The sequence below is a fragment of the Pithys albifrons genome, chromosome 6, assembly GCF_047495875.1.
Source record: "Pithys albifrons albifrons isolate INPA30051 chromosome 6, PitAlb_v1, whole genome shotgun sequence".
NCBI lineage: Eukaryota > Metazoa > Chordata > Aves > Passeriformes > Thamnophilidae > Pithys > Pithys albifrons.
Window position 1 is genome coordinate 31,535,034 of NC_092463.1, and position 18,190 is coordinate 31,553,223.

The following is an 18,190-nucleotide window of genomic DNA, read 5'->3' on the forward strand; positions in this document are numbered from 1 at the left end:
TGGGATGTTTTCACTGATCCTTTCTTGGATATTAAGAAATTTCACTTCTAGCTGGGTAACTTGGAGTAGTTGAGGTCAAGGACATAGCATCTCATCTGCTTATGCTAGTCACAAGCATTGCTTTTTTATTTAGTTTTCTCAAAAAATTTAATGGTAGATTTAAAAGCAGAATTTTTGAGATCACTAGGAGATGGAGGTGTGGAGGACAAGTGCTGAGATAACAAGATGCATGTGGGAGACAAAATCTATTTGACTCCTATCTGTTTCTTTTGTCAGTGGACTCTCTGACTAGGGAGGTACCCAAGTGGTACCGAGTAAGTTCTTTTATGTGTAAGGTGAAAATATTCGATAGTCATTGAAGTCAGAATATTTGAGAGTTTTAATTTCCCATTTTAGTACTGACGTTGTATTTTTTTAAGTCTTTATGGTAAATATATTTTGATTTTGTATTACCTGTGAAAATATTTTTCAGTTTGAAAATTGAACCCTACAAAAGAGTTTTTTATCTTTATAGAATAAACTTGAAACATTAGTGAAATAGTATTTAATTAAAAAGGTCTCTGTGGGTTTGACATTGATGTAGATTTCAAACATTCAGGCAACAAGCACTGTGCTGTTTAATTTCAGAAAGAAAAAAAATTCAAAACAATATCTTGGGCAAATTGCTGGCTATTTTCACCACTTGCTTGCCATGATAATAAGACCAAAATTGTTTGGATTTTTTTTCATTTGGAAATGCTACTCTTCTGTTCCTGTGTTTTAACCATATTATGTGCCTATGTTTATCCGTTATTTAAGCATGATATTGTTCTTTTCATCATAACCATATATTTGAGAAAGGAAGGATAGCATCTTTATTCAGAATTATCTTTTCATGTTGGAAGATTGATCAGAATTACTTAGTAATAATTTGAATATGGCATATTTTGAGTTACACTTGGCATTACTGCTGTTGAAAAATTTTTGTGGTGTAGGCGAAAGGTTTAGTTTATCTCTGCAAAGAGCTGGTATTATTTTGTGATCATCGACTGTACTGGTAATTTGTATTTACCTCTGCATTTTGTTTTTTCCTCATCTGATACAGATTGTTCATAGTCTGCAGTTGTTTAAAATACATTGGCTGTTACAAGAGACACCAAAAAATTAGGTGTCTACAGGAAGAATTGATGCTTAAAGGAACTTCTAAGTCTTTCTAAATGAAAAATCAAACAGTATCTAATACTGGCAATTTTCCTCTGTCTGCTGCTAGAACTTATTGGCCAACTAGGTCAGACATTATTAAAGTTCAAGTGGCCCAGTGGGAAAAGTAATGCCCTTACACTACTATGAATTTTAAATGCTGCCATTTCTATGTATTGCACCATCATCTGTTCTCGCACATCACTAAATTGTATAGAAGTTGTGGGACCAAGAAGTGTCAAGGTCATAGAAGTGATGAGTCTTCTCAAGTAGCCTTCTTGGAGCTTTGTCATACAGTTATTCTCATAACCCTGGGTATAGGCAGCAAAGTTGTATGCAGATGCCTGAATTTAACCTTTTTATTATCATTGTGTATTGTAAGCCTGCAATGCAGAATATCTTTTTCCTCAGAATCTTTACTTTGGGGTTTTATTTTTGATCCTACTAAATGTATGAAATTGACTTTGAGGCAAAGGCAATTTTTAGTGATCTCTATTTAAATTTTTGAGTTGAGCTATTTTACAGTTTACTGAAGTGGAAATCAGAGAATTTCAAAATTGTTTACTGCTATCATTTTCCAGATAAGCTTGAATTATATCTTGATTTTAAATGTAATGGTAGCAATTCAGAAATGAGCATATCAGCATGTACTTCTTGTCATATGTATATAAAGAGATACAGATATATACACTTACAGCACTTTTATAATAGTAATATATTGGTAATGGGAGTATTTCCTCGACAGCACTGTATTGACTTTGTAGTTCCCAAAGTAGTAGCTACTGATAATGCTTCATTGTATGGAGGGCTTCTTATGCAGAAATAATAAAACTAGCTTTGTATTCCAGACTAGAACCAGTGTAACTGGATATCTGTAGAACGGGAAGATGGCCACTTTATAGAAGTTACTGTGTTGTAACTAAAGACTTAGGTACTTTTATGTGACTTAGGTATTCTAATTCAAACTCATACATTGATTTAAACACGTATATTAACATACACATATACATAGACAAGTACATTGATTTAGCTTACATTGGTAATTCACTGACTTCCAACAAATCAATGTTAGATTTGCGAATGATAAAGTACAAATGTGTCCAGAGGCAATACTCTTCTTTTTGAGAATTTTCATTCAGAGAAGTGACTACAAGCATACTAACTGTAAGAAAGATTGTAATATTAAAGGCTCCCTGAAAAAAAGTTAAAGCTGTAATTATTCTAGAGATCAGTGTGCCTCCCTTGTGCTATGTTCTTCAATGCTTGGATGCATATAAGCCTAACAGTTCCTAAGCTTTAGTAGGCATTTGGTATTCCTGAACCTTCCTAGATCCTCATGTGGAATCATTCAGACTGCTAAGAAGCCTTTTTCTTGTCCTGACAATCCTGATGCATGGAAGAAATTCTGAGAATCCACTAGTTGTCACCTTCTCTCAGGTGGGAAATGGAGCATCAGATTGGCATTAGTTGATTTACAGGTCTAACTGTGGTCCTTTTTACCTGACATCCTGCAGTTCTGGGAAACCACGGAGACTTTATGCATCCGTGCGTGCGTTATGCTTTTGAAACAATGCTGCTCGATCTATTTGCGATCCATTATTGACAGAGTTTTTCCAGATAAGAGTGGACTGGTTAGTATGTGGTAAGCGATATAAACATTGCTTCCTTTCGGAGTCCCTGTTCCAAAGCATTTGCATTACTGAAGATGAGAATTTGCTGGTTTGGGTTTCTTTCATGTATTTAATAATGTAACAAGGAAAATATATTTTAGACACACAATTTGAAACTTCAAGGTACTATGAGGAGAACTCCTCTTTCACCCCCAGTCATTTAAATTCACTGGGTATGTAACTTTCTTTCCTCGCTTAGATTCTTAATCCAGCATGGAGCACCACACAGTTCTAGCCCTATTACTTTTATTTTAAAGCTCAGTATTGCATTAGTAAAAGTATTTTTAAACTTATACATGGAAAGGGGAAGTTCTTTTCCAATTAATAAAAATGAGAGCCTCCTGCTGTCTGCTTCACAACATATCATGTAGGGTATGACTAGGACTACATATTCACTCTGGAGACTGGAATAAAAGAAACAACTTCTCTCCCTACATGAATTTCTACTTTTGAGAAAAGATTTGATACTGCTACTTTGGAACTTCACATGTAACAGCTTCTGAATTTTGGAAACACAGCTCCTGCCCCTACATTCAGTTTTTTAACCCAATATAGTTTCCATTTTAGTGAGATGGAGTATTCCATTTTGTGAAAAGAAAGCAGTGAAGCTATTCTCTCTATATATAACATATTTGCTTCATGATGGACTTGACTTTGCCTGTTTGTCTCCACTTGTGTGAATAATTCTGGATTAAATACTGCAGTTCATATTTACTCGATTTTTAAATTTATTTTTTTTTTCAGATCTCTCCAGATACTCTTCCTTTGTTCCATGGTAAAATACATTAAATATAGAGCTGCATTTTTACTCTTTCTAGTTTAGGCACCAAGTGTGGAGTCAAAGATGAGGGAAAGGAAACTCATTTAAAATAAATAGATGAAACAAGTTGAACCATGGTTTTCCACCTAAAACTTCATGTTTTCAGTAATCTCCGAAAATAAAGTAAAAACCTGTAAGTTTCAAGGGCTAATAATATAATAGTAGCTGAATTTATTATATTCAGATTTTATCCTGGTGAGGTTGAAATAAGTAGCAAATATTAAGTTGGACAGCTTGCCAAATCTTGGCTAGATCTGCAGCTGTGCTTTGTTGAGATGATAACCTGATCCAGTGAAATTATTTTCATCATTACTAGCTGCTTCTTAGTCAGAGTTTTATATCAATTCTAGTTATGAAGCACTAATCTTATATAAACCAGTAGCTTATCTGTTACTATATTATATATGAATACTCACTGCAAACCTAAACATTTCTGAAATACTCTATAGGGATTATAGCATTTCTCCTCTACCAAATTCTGGGATTCATTAGAAGGGAACAGTCTAAATTTTGTCCTTTCATATTAAATGACCAAAAGGCATATTCTTTTTCTAGCACCAGACTTGCATTTGTCTTTTTAGCTTGACTGATCTCTAAGATCTTAGAGATAGTTTCTCTTATTGCTGTTCTGTATTGACTTTGACTGGGGCATCCTGTTCTAAATGTGAGGTTTTTATGTTACAGATCTCTTTTGAGATCTCTTTTGAGATCTGTAATACTGTTTTGGGTTCTTTATTGCAAGCAAATTTTTATATCACTTGGGACCTAGAAATTACACTTAATAAAATGGGTATTTTGTGGCAGATTTTAGATTTCACAGTTTTCTGCCCAAATCCAGTTATGTATTTACAAGAACACAAAGTACATCAGGCATTCAGATGGAAGTATGCCACTGATATCAACACAGAATAACAAAGGTAAATTGATTCATTATGGTTGCCAGTGTACATGAAAAAGAGGATATCTGAAGAGGGAAGCTGGTTGCTTTGAACAGAGCTCTGGGAGTTAGGTTCATTACCATCTGGAATTGCAGAAGAAAATGTTTCCAGAAAAGTGATAACTACAGAACTTAAGAGGAAAATGTGCTTATTTTCCTGGAAAATAGATTTAGTTCTTCAAGAGGGGTAACAAGTTAATTTATTGAATATTTAAACTAGGCAGTACTCAGAATTATGAGTTTGGGGTTTTCTGTTTGCTTGTTTCAGAAAATTAGCAAATCTTTACCTTGGGTCTACAGTTGTTTCTCAACAAAAGAGCTTGTTTGACACATGTCTCCATCCCTAGCCTTCAAGTAAACCATGAGGCTTACTATAAAGTTTATTCTATGGAAAGCAGTAACACAGCACTCAAATGTTATTTTGAGTACAAACTATTTTCAGTGATAGGTTTGTTTTCCTAGATAGCTCAGCTATATTTGACTGCTCATTTCTTGCTTTGAAATTCTGTATAGAAGGATCAGAGGATGGATGGAGCTCTGGAAATGTGGCTGCTTCTGCAGAAGTAATAAGAACTTCCATGGTAGTATCCCTGCTGTCAGTATCAGCAGTGGTGATCATGCTGTTTGGCAATAGAAATGCATGTTCATAATTTCTGTCCTCTCTCCAAGTACATAGTACTGTCTTTTTCAGTCTGTTTCTCAAACCATGATATTTCAGTTTTCCCTCAATGGCATCTTGCTATAGATCCTCTAGCTGGGTTTTGAGGAGCTATTTCATTTTCCCAGGAAGTTGTGTCAATGAAATTGTAGCAAGAAAATACTGTGTCAGATAGGTTGTTTTCATATTTGAGACAGGAACTACGTTAACCAGAAGAAACATGGAAGCAGCCATGTAAAGATATAAATCCACTTCTGGGGAAGGAGAAAGATCATCTGGTAATAAGGCTTGAAATTATTTGTATGATGTTATGAAATAATGCTCTTTGCCACAGTGGTAAAGTTTCTGTACTGCAGTCCAGTATGTATCCAACTTGCAGTGTTACTGGAATGCATTTTTTAGTGTTTGTGCTATGTCCTAAATTATCTGAACAGTTGGAAGTATTGGAGAAGAGGGCTATTGAACTAAACGTAAGTAGAAGGTCAAAATCCAAGGACACCAAGGGGTCAGATAAAATGGACGAGAATTATAGAAACATACAGTTTTGAAATTACCCCTGAGATCATCAAGTCCAACCATTAATCTAGGACTGCCTAGTCCACCACTAAGTCACTACTGTAAGAGGAGGGATAATGGTCTTAATTCTTTTTGACATGTCAGTGGGTATAATCGGATAATGGTACAGTAAGAACAGTTATTGTACCAGGAATAGGCTAAAACCACAAAAATTGTTACATCAGTGAGAGAGAACTCAAACCAGAAATCTAGTCAAATGCTGTCTTGGTTTGTTTTTTTCCACATCTTTCACTAATTCAGTTCTGCCACTATGACCATGTAAATCTGCAAGCTAATAGTTATGTGGAGAACCATTAAGGGGCCATATCCATAAAGTTATTTATAGTCTGCAGGGTTTTTTTTTAAATATCAAATTGAGATATCTTAAGTCTTCTGTATGTATATAGCCTGGGTAAATATATAATCTTTCCTTTGTTCACTTTCTAATGATTACATGTGCATGTTGAATGTTATAATAATTGGATGGTACACCACTTGGGGAGTCATTGTGGCATGTAACTCCTGGCCTATGTGTCACATCATGTGTATTTGCATAAATATTTGTTTATTTAGATAATACTTATTTAAATAAAATATTTAAATTCTCTACTATAGTGTAATTATTTTTTCTGTAATTCATTAATTTAATAAATCTATATATTTGTCAATTTCTGTTGCTGTCATTTTTTTACAGTTTTAACATTCAGTCTCAGTGAGTACTCAGGGTGAACATTCCCATGTGTAAAATATCAAAGATCAAGGCTCGGCTCACTGCTGTCACACAGATGTTGCACTGGGCAGACAAGCTCAAAACAGAGTTATGGCAAAGATGTTGGAAGCTCAGCTATGGATAAGGCAAACTAGTAAGCTCTTTGTATAGCCCTGCATTAATCTAGTCACTGTTCCTAATTCCTCAACTGTTTGGTTTAGAGGTAACTTTATGTCCTGCTGCATATACTTACTCTCTGTTTAAACCTGAGCAAACCGTTTAGTTTTTTTGTAATTCAGTGTTCCCTTTTGAAAGTGGAAGTAATACTTCCCTGTCTTAAATTAGTATTTATGAAGTATGGAAATTGGAAGAAGGGTCATTTAAGTATGGAGAGAACATGTATGTTTAATGAAAATACTATATGATACAGGTGTTACGTTTATGTACAAGAAATCTGACACAAGAACAAGACTACACATTGCAGAATTTTTGAACCACCTTTGCTATGCCTTAGTAGGTAAGTTCGTGAAAGGAAAAAATGTTAATTATTCATAATGCTTTGCTGTACCATAAAACTCGATTTATTGAGACTATAATTTGTTCAAGTTGCATGTAGTAGGAAAATATATCAGGAGTAATTAATTGTATTCAGGATGTGATGAGGTAGATATATCCACAGAGGACAATTGAAAACAGTAGTGGTGTGGTATTGATTGCCTTTCAGAGAGAAAAAAAATCTTGTTTCTAAATGTTAACAATTCAGAGAGAAAAATTCCCACTTGGGAAGAATGCTTTCCAGGTTGCTTCATTGCCAGGTGTTTGACATTGAGTGGAGCCTTAGATGAATGAAGCTTATGGCAGCTTTTGGAAATGACCGACTCCAGGGAATCTCTGCTTCCTGCAGTGAAAGTTTCTATTTTCAAAGCACATCAGTTTCAGTGGGAATGTTCCACTGGTCCCATATGCTACTTCTAACAGAGGGGGAAGTTTTTAACCTGAATATGAGACAGCTACTGAAGAGGTTCCTTTGCTGCTAACAAAATTAATTTCAGTATGTTGCCAGTGAACAAGCGGCACATTCCCAAGTGCTGATGGAATTTAACTCCCATCAATTATTAATGGAAATATTTCTTTAATTTCCTTTTTTTTTCCCTGTTGCTTTTTAACTCTACTACCTGCTTCTGATATGATTTTTGGGTTCTGAACCTGAAAAAGGAATCACCCAAACAATGCTTTGAAACTCTTGCTATATTTTCCTTCCATCCCTCATACACTCTCTCCTTGACCTAGCAGCGGGAAGCCTTTGTCTGAGGTGTTCATCTGGAACAACTTTTCCACACTTGTTTTCATGTTCTGTTAGATTACAGGGCAGCAGGCCTACCTTTGAAGCTCCCTTCCCTTTTGTTTCTTTGCAGTGCACTCCAGTAATTAACTTTGTCCTTCTTTTATTTGTTCCAGTCAATCGCAGTCCACTCTGCTGAGCATCTTCTCCCAGGAGTACCAGGTTAGAAGTTTTCTCCTTTGTGAGGGTTGACAGGTGCCTAATTGAATGATGAATGTCCCTTTATTTCTTTGTAATTGAACTGCCAGCTTTCTGATTGGTTTGGAGGATGTTCCTTTTTCCACATCAAGCACCGCCTGAGTCTCAGTGGATGGCTGCCAAGCCTACCCATCCATCTGTCTAATAACATCTAGCCTTTGCTTATTTGGTGGACCTGTAATAAATTATGCTAAACCATTATTATTCTGACAATAATAATTTCCCTGTGTTGCGTGGTTCCATGTGCTAAATGTTTGCTGACTTGCACTGTCAGTGCTGCTTTCCATTGCTGACAGAGATGATGATAAATGACCATTGCCGGAGTGGCAGAAGGCAAGAGAGGCAGAAAATGGAGTCATTTATCATGAGATGACAGGTGTCAGTCAAGTGGCAAGTCTCTATGGAATTACTTTTTGTAGTTTTTCAAATAAGTTGTTTTTAAGCAATGTTTTTCCTGGTCAAAAATGCCAATTGAATTGTAAAACTAGAGTGTACCAGACTTAGATGGAATTGAATTGGAGAAAATTAATACAAAGGTTGAAAGAGAGAACAAGTTTTTCTTTGCCCTCTGCAGCCTTCAGTAAACTTATTTAGATTCAATTATTGTGACCTTATTGGCTTTTACATATGGTACATTGCAGTACAGTCTGAAGATGTTCAATTCAATAGGTGGATTGAATGTCATTGCTTTACAGAATCTAAAAACAAGAGTTCACATATGTCAAAGTGTAGCCAAGGATCATGTGTTTGCACAGTCATGATTTCTGTGTTTTGATTTGTGACACGTTTGTAAAATTCTTTGGCTTTTTTGTTTCTCTAGAAACAAATCAAAAGAACACATGCTAGGCACCACACTGCTGAAGCTATTGAAAGTTACTACCAAAGGTATGATCTCCCTGCCTCTGTTACGACTCTCATCATAGCTACTATTTGTTACGGCAGTTAGTAGTAAATTAGCTCATGAAGCTAATTTTCTATAAAAATAAATTAAGAATTTGGAGTGGGGAATACAGAATGGTTCACCTATAATGTTTTTCATTGAAAATGCAGAAAGTTTTCAGTATTTGATCATTTTAATTAAAAAAGAGTTTACTTCACTGGCTGTAAGTCAAGATAAGTAAATAATTTTTACAGGATATATGGTAGCATTTATTATGCGTTGCCTATAGTTTGTAGTTAGAGAGTTTCTGTGTCAAGACTAACATTGATGACGACTTCCTTACAGCAAGAGAGCTTGTTCTGTTACTGTTGCTTGTACTTTTAAAGTAACATTTTCCTTAAATTAAAACAAGTTAGATATTCATGTATTGCCAGTTAAAGCAGTAATTTTTAGATCACTCCCATTTTATAAACAGAAGTGCCAGAAATAGTTTTTGAGGGAGAATGAAAACCTTTATGTCATTTTACAATATTTTCCAGTTGTTTGCATCTTAAGCTAATAAATTGTGTTTGCTACACCTTATAGTTTGTCTGTTAGATCTATAGGCTTTACTAAAAATATTGCAATGACATAATTGGGGCATACTGATAACAGGTAAAGATATGCAATTAAAATATTACTTTGTAGACTGACATATCTGAGGAGCATGCATGGCACGTGAATTCATACTTGTGATTATAGATGTCTGATATTTATGCTTAGTACTAATCTGTGTGAGTCAGGAAATAAACAAAAAGCTTTCATTTGTAAACAAATAACTGCGCTTCTGCCAGAGTCATATATTTAATCTCCAACCACAGCCTGATTATATCAGACACTGATTTAGAATATCTAGTGTGAAGTGTGCTGTTTTTTGGGGTGGTTGATTTTCTTTTTTTAGTAGTTACACTGTTCTGTAAAAATTTGCACTGGATCACATTGCACTTTTCCTAGGGTTAATTCTTGCTTAGGATGACTACTGGTTTGAAATTTTCTTGTGTTAATAACCATGTATATACAATACTATTTTTAGTTATTTTTTACTCGCTCGGTTTCAGTGAAGTGGCCTGTGTTAATTATAGCTGCTGAGTAACTCTTTTCTTTAGCATACACATAAAATAGTTCCAGCAACTTCAATCTGAAACATGAGACCAAATTTTGCTTTATGCAAAGCAGCAGTTGTATTGGTGTCAATAGAGTTGTAGGTCTGATTAAGTTTGTCTCACATCAGGTAGGAGGATTTGGTCTCCTGTCCTTTTCTGTAGTCTGCAGTATGATAGCAGTACATAACTAATGCATTATGTATGAAGCTGTGTGGTGGTGGTAGGGAAAATCATTCTTTATGGTATTTCTGGGTATTTCATATTGCAAGTGTATTAACACGGCCGAATAAAATGCACATGTTTTAAACTCAGAGATGTTCTGGTTAATAGTTAGAAAACTCAACCTCAATCCTGTTTTAGTAGATTTACTGTGTAGTATGTGTAGTAAGATAGAGAGTCAGATGACTTGAGTGAGAAGCCACTTTGAAATGATTCAGGCGTAAACATGACAAGCACATCTCTACTCTTCTCTAGCATCCATTTTACTGCTGTTAATCCTAGTCTGTGTCCTGTGCTCCTTGCTATTTCTGCCAACATACAAGCAGATAATTGTGCTGTCATTGCTTTCTTAGGTCAGAAACCACCAGTTTTTGAATGCAATCATTTCCAGTTGCCCTGTTGGGAACAAGTGGAACAGTTGAGTAGAGTAGTTTTGCTGCTCTGCTGAGACTTACTAGTCTGAAATTTGGGCAAACAAAAAGACAAATTACAAGAAGGATCAGCAAGTTTTCACAACAGTATTGCCATCAGCATATGAGACCTGTTAGTACATAATGGAGTAGCATTAGAAATATCTGACAGAAAAATACTTCATTGTCAGCTCTAGTTTTGCTGTTCAATCATCTAGATGCATGTTTTAGAACACTAATCTCAAGTAAATCTTCCTGGTTAGGTATTTTGTTTATGATCTCTCTTTTTCTTTTTCTGTTACAAATTTTCAAAATTTAAACATTCACGAAGCATCTTGTTTTATGGGTTTTTTTATGTAAAACTGAAATAGGTTACACCAAAAAGGTTTTTACATTTCCTGTATTCATTAAACCTCAGAATAACTTGGAAGCAAAAAGGCCTCCATCTAATCTTATGCAAAGAGGTTTTGTAAAGGTGTTACACCCATTCCGCAGGAAGGTAAAATGATAAAGAATTTTAATGTCTGTAACTAATGAGCAGAAGAGTGTCTTCTGATAGATAGATAATGATAGGGCTGGAAAAGCTGTGGCCTTCTAATGATGTCAGTAATGATGTGCTATGCGAATACAGATAGGATAAGCGAACAGGTTCAAATATTGGTAACTATTGTTCTTTTCCACATGGCTGCAAAGCACAAAGTGTGTTTCAATAGCTTCTTCCCATCAGCTCCTGAACACAGATTTTAGGCATTATCAAAATGTAAACATCAAGCAATGAAAGTAACAGAAAGGAAGAAGGCGATATTGTGTGATGGTCAGAAATGTCACTGTGTGATACCCTTAACCAGACACATTAAGCCTTTGTCACTGATAGGATAATGACTTTCTATCACCCTTTACTGGATCCTAAAGATTTCTTCTTTTATTTTCTCTTTGGAATATTAATTTTGTTGTTCGACTAAAGTAAGCCTTTAGTATTCAAACTACTGCCCAATTTCTGAAATCTGGATTAGGTTTGAGAATTTATGGTTTTGAGCATAGTAGTGAATTGAATAAGATACACAGTGCACCTTCATAATTGAAGTCAGGTGGAACCAAAAATCTTTACTATGAATAATAGAGGTTTATTTGTCTCTGATGCATCTTAAAGTAGTACAGATATAGTTTATTTGTATGACATTCAACCAAAATATTTTAATTTCTTGATTTATTATGTTTTTTACCAGTGACTTCATTGAGATTGATATATATTGCAGATGAATAGAACAGGAGACAACCATGGATAGTTAGTGATGCCTTAAAATACTTATTTCTTAAATGATTTCCCATTAAATACTCTACTGGAATATTTTCCCCCAAATGAGAGAAATTCACAAGGGATGCTGACATATATAAACTGCTCTTTTCTTGCCACTACAAAATTACCGGGCTTTGTCTTGTCTAGGTACCTGAATGGGGTGATGAAAAATGCAGCTGCCCCTGTATTACTGGAACTGGCCAATGAGGTAATCATCTTTACATTTTTCTTTAATCTTCCAGCATAAAACCTAAGGGGCATATCTATAGTGACTTCGGTGAGAAATGTAATTAACCTAAAAAAAATGGTTTCAAGGCACATTAGACATTTAAAATGGTTCCCCAGTCTGTTAGTACTTACAATAATTAGACAAAAAGCCCCATTTATTAATAAATCAGTTAATGTAATTAGTCTCTTAACTTCAAGGCAAATGTGTAAGATACTCTGAATTTGTATTTTGATGGGAAGTTCAGACAGACCATAGGTCTTTAATGCATAAACTTAGTAAAAACTCTCACATTAATTAAATGGAGTTGCATCAATTTTACTTATATTTGATTCCTTGTTTTTAATAACAAAACTCGTCTAAGATATTATTATTTTTTAGTAATAGGAAGGGTTAAAAAAGATCATTTTCCTGACTCCATTTATTTCTGTTCATATGGATTAGAGAATGGCTAATGAAAACTGCTTAATATAAAGCAATTAAGTAGAATAAATTCCTCAGTGTATGCAAAGTTCTGTACAGTTGTCATTAAAGTCTTGACAAATTTATTGATGCTGTTTATTAACTAGAATATGAATTTACCTTGGGATACAAGGTGTTATTTGCATTAAAAACTGCTATCTAAAGCACTATCTTAAAGAACAGGTAAAAAGTTTGAAAGAGTGGCACGGAGTTTCCTAGGAAAAAAAAAAGATGAAATATCTACCCTTTAAAACCTAAAATACTTATTTACAAATATATAACTATACAATAGATGATACTCCAAGGAACTGTTTGTGCAACCCTCAAAGGAATAGAATGAAATGTATACTGTATTTGTGTTGTATTTTAATAGAATAAGTTAGAAGGAAGCAGAAAATGAGTAGTTTCATTAAAAATGATACAGCAGTAGGAACATTAAGTGTTGCAATAGCAGCAAGTTCTACATGTTACATTAGTAAAAAAGAATGGTTTTTCTCCCATGTACATTGCTGCAGCCAGCAAATGAGTGATTAATTACTAGAAAGTTTTAATGGTCTGTGAAGAGTCTTCGTAACCTGATCATACTGTTAGCATAGAATAAAGGATTTATTTCATATTAGTGGTAATGTGTGCCTTCTTACCATCTCTGGAAGAGGCAAGTCTTGAAATAGCAAGAATAGAATGTACTTTACATAAATAAATACAATCTTACTAAGACTTTAGGTAAACAACCCAATTCATGATATATCGCACCCATATTATATGGGAACTGTCATAAAAATATTTCAAGCACAAAGTAATATATCTGTTACTGGTTCTTTGTATATTTTTTCCATTGATTTAGAGATGATGCATATAATTTCTGACTCTTGTGAGCATATCTTTGTTTATATTACGCTAATGCATTTTTGCAATTCAGATCAAAGAAATCTGCAGTTCAGAAATAAATAAAAATTAAGAGAAAGGGGAGATACACAAAGAACGTATCTGCTTCTGCTTTTGTAGTAGCAGGTATATAAGAAAGGCAATGCATTTTGTGACTGCTGCCTAATGCATTAGGGAAATGTGGCAATAACCAGCACTAGATTACTGCTTCCAAACAATCAAGCTGCCATTTTTATATGATAGTTAATATTTAAATGACATACTCTTGCATCTGCTGACAATTGATGTAATGGTAATACTTTATGAGTCAATATATATTTAATCAGTGGAAACTGTAAAAATTGATGAGAAATATATCACATAGGTGCATTACAGTGTGTAGCAGCTCTGTTAAATAGGAAAAGCTCCATATTATTATCTTTTGGAGTTGTTTTTTTGAGGATTTATGAAACTACTAATTCTTTTAAAAAATATTTGCCAACTCTTCATATTGTGTATGTAGCAGAAAAGGATTAAAATAAATCTCATTTTTGTTAGAAATAATAAAATTAGTCACTGCTCTCTTCATACAAATATTTTCAAGTAAGATTTGAAGCACTATGAATTTTACTTACATGCTAAATTCTGACATGAAGCATGATGGCCCTATCTCAAAGAAAGATGGACACATGATTAATATGAAAATTAAGGCGATGCAAGTACCTGAACTAATAAGGTAGTCCTTATTCAGGCTGGACTACCTTCAGTAATTTCACCATTTTTCATGTGTCAGCTCTGATGTGGGTTACAGAAATAAGCAGCTCTGTGGAAAGCATTTCTCTCTACTTGGGGAATTTAAGGCCATCCAAGTGCACACATATTTGGAAAAATATGCATGCACAAATGAAGCCACCTTTTTTGGTGTAGTTACTAAATCAAGATAAAATTTTTGCAGTAATACTGAACTTGAAAAGATGTCAAGGAAAATTCACTGTGACTTGCGTAAGCAAGGTGTCTTGGTTTGAGATAAGCAACTGCCAACCCCCCCAAGCACAGAGAGAAAAGCCTCCCTCCTAACACCAGGGAAAGGGAGGAAAAGAGAGGGGAAAGAAAAAAAAACACTTCAAACTGCATTTATACTAAATCTACATATATTTTTCACAGAAAGAAAGAGACAATTAGAAGAGAGTACAAATACACACTCACACAAATCTGCAACAACAAGTTCCCCACCTCAACTTCTTAACGAACACACAAATTCTACTGTCCTAACTACACGTTACTTAAGAAGAAGCTTATTACCCAGGGAGACAAACCCAAGCAGAAAGGAGAGACCCAGAACAACACATTTTACTTTCCTGAGGTCCCCTGTGAGCCAGTGGTGGGCCTGGTCCTCTCCATCCCCCCTGGGACAGCATCGTGCGTCCTCCCAAGAGGAGGGCTGAGAAGCGACTGCCTTAACCACTCCCACACTGGTTCCTGCTTCCCTGGAGATGATGTCATAATGTGGTATGGAATACAAACTTACTGGCTAGAGGAGGTCAGCTGTTAGCTCAGCCCAGCTCAAGTCAGCTGACAGCTTCGGCCTAGTCCAGACTTCAGAGCCCAAATCTAGGCCCACCTAGGGGAACCCATAACATTCTCCACCCCTTATTCCATACCATATTATGTCACTCATATCTTAGGTTCTCATGCTTAAACACTTATTTTTTCCAGGGCTGATTTCCACCCCTCCATAATGTGGCTAAGAGTCCATTAGGATGGGGTAGATATTTCAGATGGAAACAAAGCAGGTCATCTCAGGTTATCTTATCTGATGGTTCATGTCTTTCAGTAGGGTTATCATCCTCTCTTCAGGAGTCTCTAGTTTCCCACTGGGGTTAAACTAGTGTTCACAGTCAGATCCACCCCTTGGCCTCATCCACCTACAGGTGGCCTGAGGCATCATAGGCCCACTGAGCCAGGAACAACCCTCCCCCAGCCAGTCCAGGGTGTGATGTTCTTCATTGGCTCGGCTCTTGGGCACATCAACACTCACACGATGGGTTTTCAATGATTCAACTCAAACGGCAGTGTCCCACTACACATCAACAGCTTATGCAGGCTTCTCTTCATGTCTTTCTCCTCGGTCACACAGAAGTACTACAGTTCACCATGTGACCCATCCCCCTTAGCAGCAGTCCTAACAGCTTTGGCAGCCTCGGAAGCAGCCCCGACAGCAGCACAAGCAAGCAGCAGAGGCAGAAGCAGCCCCGGCGGCTCGCCAGCCCTGACTCGCTTGCAGCCCTGGCTCAGCTCGCAGCCTCTCACGGCTCGCAGCCTCTCACGGCTCGCAGCCTCTCAGGGCTCACAGCCTCTCACGGCTCGTGGCCTCTCACGGCTCGTGGCCTCTCATGGCTCGCAGCCTCTCAGGGCTCACAGCCTCTCACGGCTCGTGGCCTCTCATGGCTCGTGGCCTCTCACAGCTCACAGCCTCTCACGGCTCGCAGCCTACCCCGGCTCGCTCGCAGCCCTGGCGGCAGCCCCGCCAGCGACAGCTCTGGCTCCTGCGGGTCGCTCAGCACTGCGGGCGCTGGTTCCGGGCGCCGCATCTGTTGGGTTCTCTGCAGGGGGTTCCGCAGCTCCTCTTTTCCTCGTTCACTGGGGTCTCACAATGGCAAGCACGCTTCACAGCTGTGGATAACCTTAAGAATAGTGTTCACGGTTATATCCACCCCCCGACTTTATCCACCTGCAGGTGGCCTGAGGCACGATGGGCCCATCGAGCCAGGAACACCTCCTCCCCATGCCAGTCCAGGTGAGATGCTCCTCATCAGCTCCTGGGCACATCAGCATTCACATGATGAGTCCTCAGGGATTCAACTCAAACAGCCGTGTCTTGCCACACACGAACAGCTTTCATGGGCCTCTCTTTTCTGCAGTGGCTGCATTCACAGCAGGCACCAGTCGAGCTGTTTGAACTCACAAAGACAGTGAAACAGTGAAAACGAGCATTCAGCAGCAAGGGAGAGTTGTTTACATTTTCTGTTCTGGATGTACTTAAACAAGGCACTTATCAATCTATGTTTCTACAACAATCCTCCCGGGAAGCCTGCCAAGATCCTGGGACACCCGCCAAGGTCTTCTGTCGCTCCCGAGTTTCCCGGCCAACGCACCATTAACTGTCTTGGTTTGAGATAAGCAACTGCCAACCCCCCCAAGCACAGAGAGAAAAGCCTCCCTCCTAACACCAGGGAAAGGGAGGAAAAGAGAGGGGAAAGAAAAAAAAACACTTCAAACTGCATTTATACTAAATCTACATATATTTTTCACAGAAAGAAAGAGACAATTAGAAGAGAGTACAAATACACACTCACACAAATCTGCAACAACAAGTTCCCCACCTCAACTTCTTAACGAACACACAAATTCTACTGTCCTAACTACACGTTACTTAAGAAGAAGCTTATTACCCAGGGAGACAAACCCAAGCAGAAAGGAGAGACCCAGAACAACACATTTTACTTTCCTGAGGTCCCCTGTGAGCCAGTGGTGGGCCTGGTCCTCTCCATCCCCCCTGGGACAGCATCGTGCGTCCTCCCAAGAGGAGGGCTGAGAAGCGACTGCCTTAACCACTCCCACACTGGTTCCTGCTTCCCTGGAGATGATGTCATAATGTGGTATGGAATACAAACTTACTGGCTAGAGGAGGTCAGCTGTTAGCTCAGCCCAGCTCAAGTCAGCTGACAGCTTCGGCCTAGTCCAGACTTCAGAGCCCAAATCTAGGCCCACCTAGGGGAACCCATAACACAAGGTTTACTGTCTCATAGTTAAAATTCTGATTCACTAAAGGTGTATTTTAATGGTATCTAAAAAGCTATTGTAATTTCAGGTGCAACTAGGCCATACATTTTTCATACATATAAAAACAGTTGAAATGGAGGAATAGATTCGTTAGAATTGAAAATATAAACTCTTGAGAAATTATGACCAAACCCAACACATCTGCTAGAGATATTGATGCTAAGGATATGTGGTATCACTTGATGGGTACCACATGTACTGAGTATTCATAGCAAAGGATAACTGCTTCTTTTCCTTGGCAGGCGACCTTATAAAGGGAATTTCACTGTCATCTTTTAGAAGGTGTGGTTCAGCTGCAAAAAGTACAAAAATAATAACCAATATTATATGTTAGCAACTTTATTTGGTTTTTCACTAATACTGTGGATTGCTGCTACATGTTTGATTCAAATAGTTGAGTTTGATAATTGGAAAAAGGTACTGTTTCTTGTATTTTTGCTCTTTATTTTTACTCTGCGAAGAGATTAGGTATCTGACAACTGTACATCTAAATGTATTTAACTCCTGAAATTCTGTATTTATTTTTGTTGGGCTAAGGTGGATTTTGCCCCATCATTGATGGCTCGTATTGTGTTAGAGAGATTTCTACAAGAAAAAGAACAAGCCGTCCGTAAGTATCTTAGTTGGAACTTCTTGTGTGTGTTTTTTTTAATTTCAAGATATTTTTGTTTCAACTTTTATTCTGACTGTGATAAAAAATAATTAACGCAATGTTGGAAGTGAGATGGTACGGGTAAAGTTTTAAGGTGGGTATCTTCAACAGCTAATGACAGTTATAC

General features: G+C 37.1%; 1 protein-coding gene across 2 annotated transcripts in view; it reads left to right on the forward strand.

The window, feature by feature from the left end:
* The window catches only part of CDIN1 (CDAN1 interacting nuclease 1), a 130,572-nt gene that overhangs the window by 17,703 nt on the left and 94,679 nt on the right, over positions 1 to 18,190 (forward strand). For both annotated transcript variants that reach the window (XM_071558033.1, XM_071558031.1), the window contains exons 2-5: positions 7,987 to 8,032; positions 8,889 to 8,953; positions 12,164 to 12,224; positions 17,949 to 18,021. In XM_071558033.1, the coding sequence (XP_071414134.1) occupies positions 7,987 to 8,032; positions 8,889 to 8,953; positions 12,164 to 12,224; positions 17,949 to 18,021 (245 nt within the window). The remainder of the gene's footprint in view (positions 1 to 7,986; positions 8,033 to 8,888; positions 8,954 to 12,163; positions 12,225 to 17,948; positions 18,022 to 18,190) is intronic.